The sequence below is a fragment of the Cinclus cinclus genome, chromosome 12, assembly GCF_963662255.1.
Source record: "Cinclus cinclus chromosome 12, bCinCin1.1, whole genome shotgun sequence".
Classification (NCBI taxonomy): Eukaryota; Metazoa; Chordata; class Aves; order Passeriformes; family Cinclidae; genus Cinclus; species Cinclus cinclus.
This window is the reverse complement of record NC_085057.1, coordinates 20,671,891-20,686,694: the sequence shown is the minus strand read 5'-3', so window position 1 is coordinate 20,686,694 and position 14,804 is coordinate 20,671,891. Positions and strand designations below refer to the sequence as shown.

Sequence of the window (14,804 nt, the reverse complement as noted above, 5' to 3'; positions counted from 1 at the left end):
TGCTGAGCTCCACTGGGCTGGGGATGAGCTCGTGGCTGCCAATCCTTGAACACAACAATTGTGATCTGGTTTGTTAGAGCTGTCAGAATCAACCCGTCTCGTTTAATCCGGTTCTTAGACTTCAGTAATCATAATATTCCCATATATCCCAGTATTTAAAACTCATTTCATTCAATCCAGTTCTTAAACTTCAACAATCATAATATTCCCATATATCACAGTATTTCCCAAAGATGTTGGTCCAGATCATTGTTTTGACCTTTCCAAAGGAAAAATCAATTCTTCAGGCAGATGTGCCCCCAGTACTGAAGATGACTTTCATGATCCAGGAGGATCCTCCTGTAGCACTGATCTGCTTTCATCTCCAGGATTTTCTCTTTTATTAAGCCCCATGTAGCACTGTCCCTACAGTTCTGTCTCCAGTGTTTTACCTATGTTTTGCACAAAGGATTTTTTCATTCTAGCACCTCTTTTTCCTTTATATTGTGAGTCACCATAAGCTTTTCCATGTTTTGATCTGTGCGTCTCGTACCAAACTCTCAGCTTGTCTTAAAAATTATTTTACTTCATTTCAATCTCCTTTTGAACTCTCTTCCCCAGTGCTGTCAGTGTTCTGACACCTTCCTTTTCCTGCAGGATGGTTCCACTCTGCAGTGATTTTAGAACCCAGTCAATACATTTTTCATCTCAGTTTCTATGAAGCACTTCTAATAAATCTCCTTTAACTCATTTTTCAGAGAAGTGTCATCAATAATCAGACAATCTAAACATGTTTATCCTTCAGTCTCTGTGCGGCATGATTTCATCAGTTTAGGTGCTGCCCTTTCTGGAGATGCTTCTTTTTTTATGGATTGTAAATCAAAATGACACCACCATTATCTCAGAGTGACAAAAATTCTCTTTATTAATGTAACTGTGCCATAGTGAATAAGTCAAGGAACAGTTTTATCCCTTATCCTGCTGACCTGATGCCCTTTGAGTCCAGTTACAAACATGAAGAAATGCAAGACTTACCCATTCCCCATTGTCTTTTAGTAACCCTTGACTCGCTGCATAATTTTCTGTAAGTTTTTATGGCACTTTTCATCCCTGCATGAACTTTTATAATTATAATAATTGTTACTTGTTCTGCCTTTTGAGTGATTTGTTGGGGTTTGCCTTCTTTCTTCTTGTTAGCAGCAGTGCCAGAATTTAAAAACCAAATTCCCCCCAATGAAGTAATGGGATATGCCTGCCCAGCTTTGTACTTGTACATATGAATTTCATTTCTCCTTGCTGTGGGAAAAATTCTAGTTGAGATAAATCCCTTTTTGATTGGCCGCTTTGAATAAAGCAAACAGCAATTGTCTCTAAACTAATGGCACTGATGTTATCACTGCCCCAGATTAGAACTTGGAGACATTGATGGAGATAAATAATTTCTTTTATTGAACCTGATCTTTTGGGTTTTTTGCTCGTGAAAAATAAATCCTCCTCAATTTTTTAATGAGACATGAAGCCTAGACATAGTTTTTTGTTCAGAAGGGATGAAGTTTAAAGTAAGTTTAAGCTATTTGTTAAATTTTTTTAATATGTTAATTAAGAATTTGGTAAAATAAATTTGTGTCTATCACATTCAAGGCTTAAAATTTTCTAGAATGCAAAATTAAATTTCCATATAAATATAAAAACTCCAACAGAATCAGTCCACCTTTGGGTCATACCACATTCCCAATGAGACACAGAGATCCAAAGCAGTAAGATTTATGTGGTAATTTATCTATTATGTATTATTTGGTTCAATATTTTGCTGGTTGTGGGACATGAAGCCAGCTTTGTGGAGCAGGAAGAGCTCTTAATTGGTTTGGAAGCCATATTAATAATGGATTCTAATCCATAATTACGGATTGGAAGCCTTGCAGGAGTATTTTAGGAAAGAATCCTGCTACCTGCTCCATCCTTTTAGAAATGAAGACCCCAGTTTGGATTGCTGTCCCAGTCTGCTCTGTGGCTCCCATGGCTGTCCTCAGTTCTCAGTGGGCACTGCAGCTGGGTTTGGAGATCGCTCGGAGCCATTCTAACTCAGAATCCTGCAGACATCCCTGGGACTGCTCCTTTCACTGCTCCTTTGTGAGCTCCTGGTCCCAGCACCTCCTGTGCCACCAGCCTGGCTGAGAGGGCTTCTGAGGTGGGAGAGAAGGGGTGGGAAAACAGCTTTGGAGAGCTGCTTGACCCGTGTGGAAAGAGGCAGAGCAGATGTGGTGCAATACCCTTCCCCTGAGCAGACATGACTAAACAGACTTGGTCTGCTCCCAGCAATTACAGAGTTTGCCAGGGTGTGCAGGGCCCCACGCAAGTTCCAGCTTGCTCCCAACTGGGAGAGGAGTGTTCCAGTCTGTGCACAGATGTCTTAGCTGCTCATGGTCCCTTCACTTCGGGCTTTGCTCAAGAACTTGAATTTTTCATCAACGCCTTAGTCTTCACTTCCAGCCTCTGGATTTTTGAATTCCCTGGAAGCAGTGCTTTGCACAGCCTAAAAGCAGGCCTTGCTTTAGATGAGAACAAAGTCAGAAAATCCAGTGCTGTTTATTCATGACCACAACAGCTTTCTGTCATCGTGACTCACAGAAAGACCCTGAGAACCTCTGCTCAGATTTCTACTTTCCATGGAGACTCCTGAGTCCGGGCTCTGCAGTGACATCCCCGGGGTGCAGGTTGAGCCTGCCGCTGGTGGCAGGGGCACCTTTCTGCACAGTTAGTAAGAGAAGGAGCCGGGAAATCACTAATGAAAGCTGAGACAGAAATAAATGAGGTTTTTCAGGCTGGGTGGGGTGATCACCTGGCTCCCCTGGCACTGGGGCTGTGCTTTGCTGTGCTGGGAGCAGCTGGAGAACCCCTCGCCTCTGAGGAAGGCTCACAGGCTGGACTGGACACACACAAAGGGAATTTTCACAAGGCCTTCTTGCTCTCGTTCTCTCTGGTAATTGGAGAAGTTTTCTGAAGTGAGTCTGAAGTCCTGGCTGCTCTTCACCCCAGAAGATGAAGCATGCAGATGCAAACCTGAGATGGGATTGTTAAAGGCTGGGTGGTTTTTAGCCCCTCAGCGTTGCTGGTTAATGTCATGGAACTTGTGTTGTTGGGATTTTAATGGGGCTGCACAGAGGGTACAAGAGTTTCCATGAGCAGTTCCTTCCTTACATCACCAACGTCACCCTGGACAATGTTTGAGTATCAGATCCGTAGGAAATGAGTACATCACACCAGGACAGCTTAATATTCTCCTTCAGGAACCTTTTGAGCTAGAAAACAGCTCCTTGACTTTCAAAACAAGGATTATAAAGCATGCTTTTGTGCTAATTATAGATGATTTCTTTATTAAAATAATTGGTATTTTGTTAAATACTTTAATTTGTTGTTTAGGTTTTTCAGCTGGAAATGGAGCTTCTCTGCAGTGCATGCTGAGCAGCACATGAAAAACAAATGCCACCCCTCTTTCCCGTAGCAATCCCCCCACTGCCACCAGGAAATACACTTTAAAATAGAAGAGATTCAGTTAAGATGCTAAACCCACCGGGGGATTAAATTGTTCATGACAAATATGACTAATTCATCTGAGTAACGTCATAATGGCAGTACAGCTTAATTTGTTTAATAACTTAAGTTATTAAATTGATAGTTTGTCTTAGAGAAGGAAGAAATTGCATTTTAAAAGGAAGTTATTCCTCTAGGTGAATTTTATGTGAGCAGGAAGAGTCAAAGCTTGCTTTATCTAAAGAGTGCACTGACAGAACTCTGATCTGTAAAAGTCACCACTGTTACCAAGTTTATTCTCTTCATTATAACTGTGTGTGTCTGGAATAATTTATCAAGGTTGCCTGTGCCAGGTGTCTACAAACTTTTACCTGTGGAAGAAACAGCTCATGGCTTCAAAGATGAAGAAAAACTTTGCTTAATCTTCACAATGCAACTGAACTATATTAAATGTCGTACAGAGGGGCAGAGAGGAATAGCTCTAATTCAGATTTAGCTCATGAGAAAATATCTTCTACTACCCATAATGAAAAATAAAATGGGGGGAAACAGCCATCCCTGATGTGGAGGAAATCAAAACCTCAGGTTTTAGTTGCAATATAAAATTTTATACAGTTCTGAGGACAAAGAACTCCTTCAGTAGAATAAGGATGGTGTTATTTATCACACCAGAAGAGAAATATCAGAGGTACGTAACAGATCTTAAATATGTTTTGTGCTAAAGTAGAAGCACTTGAAAGGTTAATGCAGGAGAGGGTGGAAAGTCACAGGGAGGAAAGTCACAAAATTGACTTTTCTGAGCTCCCAGTGAGGATGGAATACTGCTCCTGGGAAAACTTGGTGCTACGTGTCTTTTGTAGGGTTGTTTGGGTTGAGGTTTGGGTTTTTTGAAGTGTCTGCATTAGTCAGCAGTTGAATGCAGCACTGACATTTTGCAAGAGTGTTCCATTGAGCCAGGAAAAGCGATATGAAGATTTGGTGTGGAATCAGACAGGCTGAGAATGAGGTGATTCCATGTGGAGCTGAAGCTGGGATGCAGTTTCCAGCATCCCTGGCAATGCCCAAGGCCTGGCTGGATGGGGCTTGGAGCAGCCTGGGACAGTGAAACGTGTCCCTGCCATGGCAGGGGTGGCACTGGATGGGCTTTGAGGTCCCTTCCAACCCAAACCATTCTGAGATTCTGTGATTCCAGAAGTGTAATACGATTTAAAATTATTTTAGAAGAATAAAATAAAGCTGATTTTGGAAAGAATGTTTTTTTTTTCTTTTTGCACCTGTGAAGGTGTCACTCAGGGCATATTCTGTTCTCCAAGTGCTGCTGGAGTCTGCTCCTCCTGACACCAAATGGAGTGGAATGGCAGCTCTGTGCTGGGTGCTCTGGGATATGTCCCTGCTGAATGCTGATGGAGCCTGGAATCACCTGGCTTGTGCATCCTGCTGGGAATTCCAGCATGGGAGGGATAGTCCTGAGAGCCCTGCAGTGTTTGACCATTTTCTGTTTGAACTAAAACTCTTAATTGTTCAGAATGATTCAAAACAGCCTCATGAGTGTATTCCAGATCTTTCTTTGCAGGGGAAGAAGAGGTGAAGTGACAAAAATGCGTTATTTAGGGTAATGCAGATTTAGTGCCATGAAGAGGTAAAGTTTGTTCTCACAGTACAGGAGATCTGTCATTTGTTTTAAGATTAATTTTATGGAAAATCCACTGAACATCCTAGTTCTGTATTCCCATTTTGAAACCACACTCACTCTATTTGCTGCCTGCAATCAGATTTTTAAAGTGGCTTCTCACCCTGTCACTCTCAGCTGGACTCACACATTCTTTGTGATCTGTAAACTCACAGAATGGCAATCATGGAACAGGCCAAAAGATCAAAGCCACCCCAGATGGGGGGAAAAGGGAATTCTGAGCCAGAACAAGCTGTCTGCCTTGTAAGCAACTGGGAGCCTCTGCTGGAGCACATCTGGGACATCTGCAGAGCTCCGGGGGTGCTCGTGGTCCTGGCATCCATGGAAGGGCTGCAGCTGGGCTTTGCTAAGCCTGGCTGGGCTGGATAAACCTGGAATAACAGGACTGGTTTGTAGCTGGGTCCCACTGCAGGGGCTCTGTTTGTCCCTCTGCTTTTTCCCAGCTCAGCTGAGGAAGTGCAGCAGGGTGGGTTTGGTTTGAGGCTGCTGGACATTTTGCAGCCCCCAGAGACACCAGTTGGTTGGGGTGGTCATGGACTTCCTGCAGCTTTGGGATGAGGTTCACCCTCCATCAGGAGCTTGGGAAAACGTTCCTGGGAATGAAAAACCAACAGCAGAGCAAGGGGGCACCCACTTTGTTACAGGTAAAAATTGGGAATTAAATAAGGAGATTTGGTAGCCGGGACACAGCTACTTGCAGATAGTCTGTTAGTCCAGCAGATGTTGAAATTCTGTGGTCAGAAAATCAAAAGCAATTTAGAAAGGGCTTGCAGGATCCAGATCCCTGCAAGAGCCTCCAGGCCCAAAATCTCTGCACAGTCTCATCAAAATTCTTGTTTGTTCAGTTGTTTCTGTGTTAATTGAAGTGTTATAAGAGTAAATCTGACACGTGGACCCAAGTTTTCAGCTGGATCTGGGTTGGGCATATGGTTTTAAATCAGTACATAAGTTTTTTGAGTGAAGTTGAGGCTGCCTCTGTTGTTTATTGTTAATTTATTGTTAATTTACTGCATGGGCCTAGCAAATGTTTCCAGAGCAAGGCAAGGTGCTCGCAGAGGTCTCTCAGTGCTGGGGAACCTTCTGCTTTTTCAGGTTTTCCTGTGCATTTGAAACAAAACCAAGCCAAAAACCTGATCTGCCTGTTCTATTTCTAGAACATCATTACCTTACCTGTAATTACTGATTTTTCCCTCCTTGTGCTTTTATACCAGGCCTTGCAATTTTCTGGGTAATATTTATTTTGATAAACCCAATGAGAAAAGTGGCAGGATTAATCAGGGGAGAAACTGGCACATAAGATTTTAATGCATATGGATTTATCTTCCCTAAGTTTCTGAAGTATATAACATGAAATAAATCTGATAATCCTCTGAGCATTTAACACTGCAAACCGTGTTCTACTATTCCCTCAATTTATATTTTCAGGAATTATTTTAGTTTCTAACTGTATGAAGAGCATTCCTCCTGTAAAAGAGGAGAGAGAAGAAAGTTTTCTCTATCTTCTTGCTGCCTCCTCCACAAGATAGAAATGTTGTGTACACACCACATGTATCTCCATGGAAGCAATGATGAGATCTGTGAGGTCACTGGATAAATCAAAGTTTTCATGAATTCATATTTTGATTGCATTTCAAGTTTTCTGTTGCTTATGTGTTACAGACAGTGCATGAGAGGAAGTCTGGTTGTACTAAAGCTGTGCACAAAATTCACATGTAAGATGACATAACTGCATGTGGGACATGTGTTAATTTTTTCTGCCAAATGTTATTTCCTGATAATGAGAATTGAGCTGACAAGGATCCCTGTTGTTTGGTTTGGAGTTATTTAGAATAATGCATATTTTGCTCGTGTTTGCCAGCTATGCTTTGTGAGGATGGAGTGTGGTTGATCAAACGTGAAAATGCTGGAACTTGACTCATACCTGAGTTAGGTGGCCTCCCAATAGTACTTTTTATTGTTATGGGAATCTGTGTCTCAACAGAAAATGATCAGTGCTCTTTAATCAGTCACTAAAGCCTCAAGGATTTCTATGATTTTTTTTTTTCCCCTTTGTAGAATTTGGGAGTTTTTTGAAAAAACAAGAAAAATTTTCCCAGTTCTCAGGGACAGTGTTCTTTGATGATCTGATTTACAAATGTCAATCCAAGTTCCTTCTGCCACCCAAAATCTCTGATTCCATGGAGAGTGGTGGGATTGTTCTTCCCCCAGCAGTATGCCCTGCCTGGCCAGCCAGCCGGAATTTCTTTGGAATAAATGAGGATTAGCTGGTTTTTAGGTGAACACAACTGTAGAATTCAGCATCTTGAAGCTGTTGGAAAGGCTGGATGAGTGTGCTGGGCTTGCCAGGAGGCTGCTGCTCTGCAGGGGCTGTGGAGAAGCACTGTGAGGGTGATGATGGTGATGATGATGATAAAAAAAGACATATTGATGGATTTGTGGTAGCTATGGGCTAATTTAACCAAGATGATCCTTGTTTCAGAAGAGGATTTAATCTCATATTTGGATGTAAAACCATTGGAGCAGGGTTCTTGGAGAGGCTGTGCAGTCTCAGAAATGTTGAAAACTCAGCTGGACAAGCCATTCTGTAATTGTGTGGTGGTTTTATGGACAGGAGCCTGAACACCCTGAGGCTCTTGGTCCTGCTTTGGGTGAAGGATGGACAAAATTATTTCCAGAGGTGTCTCTGGAGCTCAGGAATTCTGTGCCTCATGTTAGAGCACTGAGTGTCTCTCAAGTCCCATCTTTTATATTATTTATTATTCATTATTTCTGGGTTGTTTATTCCTGCAGTTCACTGGTGGTGTTAATCTGCTGCTCGTTTTTAACCACTAGCTACCAACTGATTGTTATGACCTGAAAACTCATTTTTTGACAGCATCTGCATCACCTGGGTGGTAAAAAGATGCAGTGGGACAAGGCAGATTATGGATTTACAACAAAACAAACACAATCTGAGCAGTTGGAGTAACACAGACTCAGGTGTAGAAATGGTTTAATTATTCTGAAATCCATTTATGTATCCAATCCACATTTCCTGTACAAGCCTTGAAAATAAATTTGCTTTTATATCTGTTAGCAGGTTTTTTGCAGGACTTATAAATGTAGTGAATATAAACTTACAGTTTTATTTTTAATGCAAAACCTGGGCACAATCAAGGAGGAAGGTGATAGAAGAATTCAAATATACACTACTATATAATACAATGTTTTATTTTCCTTTCAGTGAAAGGCTTTCTATCAGATTTAATCATTCCTATGACAGAATTTCCATTAATTGTGGCTTCCTTCAAACACACCTTCTCCTTGGATAGCTGCCTGTTGGTTGTAGTAAATTGAAGTTGAAAATCCCCCACAAAACAGAATAATGGCAATCATCAAACGTGCTTGGGGGGTGTTTATTTATTTTCCCATTTATTTGCAGTTTTTAAGAGCCTGAAGAAAAGGGTGAGTAGTAGAAAGTCTCCTCTTAGAGACTTTGCAACAGCTGCAGTGCTATGCCCTGAAAAATGTCCTTTTCAGCTCAGAGCACAGGAGAGAAATTGGGTTTGTGTTTGCTGCCTCTGTGCTTTGGGACTTTTTTTCCCCTCATAAAACAAGGAACAATGGAAGGAAATCTGTCTGAGGCATTTTTATACCAGAAAAACCCTCGTGTGCATTTTTTTTTTTTTTATTGTTTCGATAATTGTTAGTCGTGACCAAAAAAAAAAAAATTTGTGAATGTTTTCATGTCATTTTCTTACGAATACCTGGGAAAACTGGTCTGTCCCAGAAGGGACTAATTACTGCTTGGTGCTACTGTTTATCTACCTGTTTGGAACTAAAAAGACTTTCTAGCTAGTAGTTTATTTGTAAATACATATTTTCTGTGCTGTTTACTTGCATTTTTCTGTTTTGTTCTTAAAAATAGCTTTCAGAGTCCTTCAGATACCAGTTCTACAAGATATTTAGGCTATAAGGTCCCTAACAACTCAACCCATTCTGTGCTTTTAGGTATTGTACATATATTTAAGAAATCTTCATGCAAGAGGAACTTGTAGAAGAATTGCTGTTTGTTGAGATTAAAATGAGAATGCCCCATCACCCTGACCTTGCACGCTGTGGCTGTGGGCTGAAAATGCAGAATTTTGGAAAGGCTATAAGGGCAAAACAAGCAGCAGTCAGGCCACCAGCATTGAAAAAACAAACAAACAAACAAAAAAAAAAGGTGTGAGGTTGATGGACTTGATTTTGTTGCGAGATAGTGAAGGGAAGGCTATGGGGGCAGACACAGAAAAAAAGAATTTGTGGAGGTACAAGGGATGCCAGGGATTTGTCAGCCAGGTCAGCTAGCTGGGATAGGGCCACTGTGTGCAGGGATCTGGAGAAATTATCCACCCTTTCCTCCACCTGCTACTGAAATAAAGCAGCTTGAAGAAAGAAATGTGGTTTTTACAAGCCTTGGATTTGATTATTTTTTTAGGTTAATTTCCCTGTGTGTGTTTTAAGTTTGGAATTTGTGTGTCAGCTGAGGGAAAAAGTATCTGATAGTTCATTATTCAGATTATGGCTGATTCTGGGTATAGGTGAATTAGAGGAAGTTAGAAGGTAGTTTTGAAAAAAACCATACGGTAGAATGACTGTGGGATGAGGTCTTGCACTGGAAGCACAAGTGGATCCTGGCTGGAGTGCATTGTCCAGCTTCAGGCAACCATAAGAGAAGTCATAAAAATGGGAAAATAATAGAGGCTGGGTGGGTGAGCTCCAGTTTTGGAGCTGCTCTTGTGGGAGTTCAGTTTGCAGTACCAGGTGTTACTGTGCTAGGGAGGAAATGCAAAACTCTCAATTCCATTGCATTTATTGAAAGTGCAGTCTGGAGCCGGGGAAAATCAATCCGTGGGAATTTGTGGGCTTCCCCCTACCCCTCATTCTTCCTATTATTTATTATTTGTATTTATTCTGAGCAGGCTCTGAGCAAAGCCAAATCTCCCCTTAGTGCAGAGCACTGCTCTTCTTGGGTGTTCACTTTTTTCCTGTGGGAAAGGGGCATGGAGGGAATAGTTGAATATGGAAAATGCTCTGAGTGTGCTTGGTTTGAGGGAGATGAGGGAAGTGCTCACAGTGCCATGAAAGGAGGGTGCTGAACTTTAGGATTATCCCCCTCAGTCTGCTGCAGGTTGGAACTTGCAGGGATTTCATGAATTTGAAGGTGCAGGTTCATTTTTGGTGCTGTTCCTGAGATGCAGCCAGGGATGGAGCAGGTCCCACAGTGGGATGCAGCCTGCTCTGGCCAGGGCACTGCAGCACATTCAGCCACATACCCACACACATGGGGATGTTCAGCCAGATATCCACACTGGAAAGGGATTTAGGCTGCCCCACATCCTGATGTATCTTCTCTGTGGCAAAGCACAGAGCTAGAACATGATTTACCTCATATCTAGCAAAAAACTCACATTTTATTGCTGTAAAATAACAAAAAGCTGCTTGAATGAGCTTTCATTAAAAATCCTGATTGTTCCTAAATCACAGACTGAGATTTGATAATTACTCTGTGAAGCTGTGTTCTCATTTGATCTTCAGCTGTGCTCTTTGATCGATGAAACATTTCATTTTCAGCCTTTAGAATTTTACTCTTTACTCCTCACCATATGTGAAGCATTTATAACCCAACAAATCCTGTAGTTTGCATTAAAAAAAAAATCTCCTCTGGGTCCTCCCAGGCAGCGTGTTTTGGTCCATGTGTCTGTAAATTCATCTCAGTTGTGTGCAGAAAACAACACGTGTGGAGCTGGCTTGGTTCTTTTTCAGTTTGGAGGCAAGGAACTTCTCAGAATCCCCTGAAGGTACATTTCTATTCTTGCAGGTTTATTTATAAGATAAACAGTGGTTATCTGTTTGAATCACAGATGTTAATTTGAAGATGCAAAGCCTGGCTAGGTGAGCAGCAGTTTTGGAGCTGCTCTTGTGGAAGTTCAGTTTGCAGTACCAGGTGTTACTGTGCTAGGGAGGAAGTGCAGAACTCTCAGTTCCATTGCATTTGTTGAAAGTGCAGTCTGGAGCTGGGGAAAATCGATCTGTGGGAATTTGTGGGCTTTCCTCCCCTCATTCTTCCTATTATTGATGAAAATTACAGTTGGACTTGCAGGAAAACAAGTGTGGGAATCCTTCTCTTCTCCTGAATAGCCATAATTTGCATGTGAAATTTAAGAAGCTCTCCAAAGAAGTTTGAATATAAAAGCAGGTATTTGAAGGAGCAGGTGCATTCAGATAATCTGCCCAGGTTTGTGCAGGCTGGGGTGGGGCTGACAGCTGCTTCATTATCTTCCCATTTTCTGACTCCTCCTTGTCCTTGCCTGTAGCTGTGGTTGGGTTGGCTTGCCCAGGTGTGCTGCAGGACAGAGGAGACGTGAAAAAATTCAAATTCACAGCTTGGTTTGGAAATCAGACTCTTCTGACCGTCATTTCACATGTTGTCTTTCTTGGCTTTTATTTTATTTCCTCTCTTAAAAGGTTCACTCTTTTGAAGTAATCCCCAGAGTTTGCATAGTCATCATCTATTAAAGTTTAAACTTGTTTTTGTTTTTTTTAAACCTCTATTGCTCTTAGTTAGGAGCCTGTGATAATTTAGCTGTCAGTGTTTCACACAACTTCCTTTGCACAATCTGATGGAGCTTGTTTTCTTGAAGGTAATTTGCAATTGTTAACTTCTGTATTGAATTTGTCCCTTTTGTCTTGGGTTTTCCTCTTCCCTCTGCTTCTGCTTTGTTAAGATACCACTGCTTTGGTTTTTATAAACCTCTGTAAATTGGACACAAAATGCTGTGCTGGAATTTTGGAAGTGTCCAAGGCCAAGTTGGAGTTGGGTTGGGGCAGTTTGGGATAGTGGAAGGTGTCCCTGCCCATGGAATAAAATGAGCTTTAAGTCCCTTTCAACCCAAGCCATTCTGTGCTTTAATGGTTCTGACTGCTCTGAGGCTTCATGAAGTGTAAACTGTTTTATAAAATACTCTGTTCTCCTCCAGGGAAGACACTTTCCAAACACTTAAAAACCATCCTACTCAATCCAGGATGTTTGAGTTTTGGTTAAATAACTGGGAACCTAATTTTCAGAGTTTTTGTGAATATTTTTTGTTAAAAGCCTCCTAGAAAAGAGCTGTGCTTTAGAAAGGAGAAAATTTCCTTGTCAGGGCTGCAGTCTGTGGGCTTTGTTTTCAGGCTCTGGGCTAGGGGGACTGTCTGAACTTGGGATTTTTGCTTTTCTCTGGCTTGAATCATACCCTAAACTCTATTTAAAGATTTTGCTTTTTGTATTTATTTTCCACATCCTTGACCCTGACTGGCGAGCTGGACATTTGTGTTTGCCTTGGCAAGCTCCGAGCTGCTCATCTAGGGCAGGAGGAAAACTCTTTTTTTCCTTTTGTAAACAAACTGTTCCTTCAGTATTTTCCATAAGGATTTACACCACCATTTTGTGCCGCTTCTAGGAATGGAGAAAATCTTGCCATTCAGAGTTTTCCTTTCACACAGCTCCTAGCACTGCACAGAAATATTTGATTTTATGTGTTTCCCTAGGTTCAATTCGAAGAGCTTCTTTCAGAACATTTTTAAATTCCAGAAATAGTCCATTTCTTTCCTGTAAGGGTTTAATAAAGCTATAGGTCAATAGGCATTGTTGCCTGTCTAGAAAAGGGGTTATTTGTATTTTTTTATTTGTCTACCCAGTGCAGTGAGAACAGTGCCCCATTGTCCCAGGCACTGTGTGTATGTAAAATACTGCTTTGTGCCCTGAAGAATTTACAGCCTAAATGACTGTTCGTGCTCTGCTGCCAGGGGGTTTGAGATATTTTAGTGGTCAGGATGTAAAATGAGAGAATAACTCAGCTGGCCACTTGATGCCAGCACACAAGTTGTGTTTTGGAACAGAGGAACTCAATTTTATTTCCCCATGGACACCAAAATGCTGCTGCTCCTTTGGTCAGGTCGTGGCCAGCAAGGGATTTCTGGGGGCTCTGGAAAAATGGCATTTTTGTGCTTCTCATCCAAACCACTTGCCTTGTGTCATCTGCTGTCAAGTGCTGTAGGTACTTCAGGCAAGTTTGAAATGCTCCCAGTCACAGACACTGTTTTATGTATTATATATTTGGTGTTAGGTGTTAAACACAGCTCAAAGCTGAGTACCCATGTGAGTCCTGAGCTTAAACTCTGCCAGGTGGGAAGAGGGTCTAGGCCATGAGCTAACCCTCTAAAATATCAGAAAAAGTGTTTCAGGAGCATCCCTGTTCCTCAGGAAGAAAAAGCTTGGAGGATATGTTGGGAATATGTTCTGCCCCCAGACAGTTCTGCAAATCCCTGGTCTGAATTTCTGCCATTCCACCTCAGTGTGTTCACAAGGACACCTCGATACTCTGTAAAAATATTCACTTTTCCCACACTCTATAACCATTGACTGGCCAAGGGCAAAACAGAAAGTAAAAGTACAATTATGTTATACTGCAGGGGAAAAATGGCGTAGTTAATTCTTTTTTAAGCAGTAGAAAGGTACAAATTTCCATTTAACTTCTTGTCCTTAAGCTGCTGTTTATGAGATCTAATATTTAAGTGTAAAATGACCACTTAATTCTTCATGAATGCCTAGAAATTTTTCTGCAGTGTTTGGTAAATTAAGCTGTTTATTGGAAGTGATTATTCATGTGAAGTGTGTGCCACTGAGTCCGCAAACCAACCTAAATGTCTGGGGTTTGATCTGAGCCTTACTGTAAATGATAATAAATACCAAATAGCCAAAGTAACAAACGCTGAAAAGTAGATGTTAAAAATACCCCCAGGATGACAAATAAGTGTTGGTGTGTAGGTTGTTAACAGAAGAGAAAAATACTGAGTTTTCTGTAATGCTCCATTGGTGCTACTCAACAGTTCATAAAATGCTATTAATTATTCCTTTCAAACAGCAATATGAATTTTTAAGAGTGTTTGAAGAGCATATTTCAACTCCACAAGCTGAAATTGCTTTTTTTCTTGCAGATCTGGGACATGAGTGATGATGAAACAGTTTGAAATCAGGTGCTGAGGAGGAGGAGGAGGAGGAGGATGCTCTGGACTGCAGCCTTTTATCTCTGCTTTGAGGAGTTAATGATTGCTTACCCCTCCTGACTGCTGGAAAGACAAACAAACAGAACCCACGTTTTGCCATGAATAACTTCACTTTCAAAGCAGTCTCTTAGGGACAGAACTCGCCATGTTTTCATTTTTATTGTGTAAATAACTGGAGCGATGTGCTTATGTTTAAACCTGGTCTTTTTTGTTTTGTTTTGTTTTGTTTTCAGTATCTAAATATGGCTTACATATAAAAAATGCTGCTTAAGTGAATTTGGGTGGTTTGTTTGGGCCAGGTTTTATTTTGCTTGTCAATGGCCATGTCCAAGCAGCATTTCTGAATGGCTTTTCTCATCTCTCTCAGATTTGAGGCACTTTAGCTGGGATTTGTGAAGATTGAGCATTTTCTGCTCTTGGGAGTTAACTTTATTGCTTAAAGGTGGGCAGGAGTGGGTAAGGACCTGAACCTGCTGCCTCCACCGCAGGAATTATTTGTAAACATGAATTTCAGGTGCAGTTGTTCTGGATGTGT

At 41.3% G+C, this 14,804-nt stretch overlaps 1 protein-coding gene across 1 annotated transcript in view; it reads left to right on the top strand.

Annotated features, from left to right (window-relative positions):
- ATG7 (autophagy related 7) overlaps window positions 1-14,600 on the top strand; it is a 70,532-nt gene extending 55,932 nt beyond the window's left edge. The window contains exon 19 of the mRNA XM_062500435.1: window positions 14,201-14,600. Coding sequence (XP_062356419.1) covers window positions 14,201-14,233 — 33 coding nt within the window. The 3' untranslated portion in view covers window positions 14,234-14,600. The remainder of the gene's footprint in view (window positions 1-14,200) is intronic.
- Window positions 14,601-14,804: the final 204 nt, after the last annotated feature.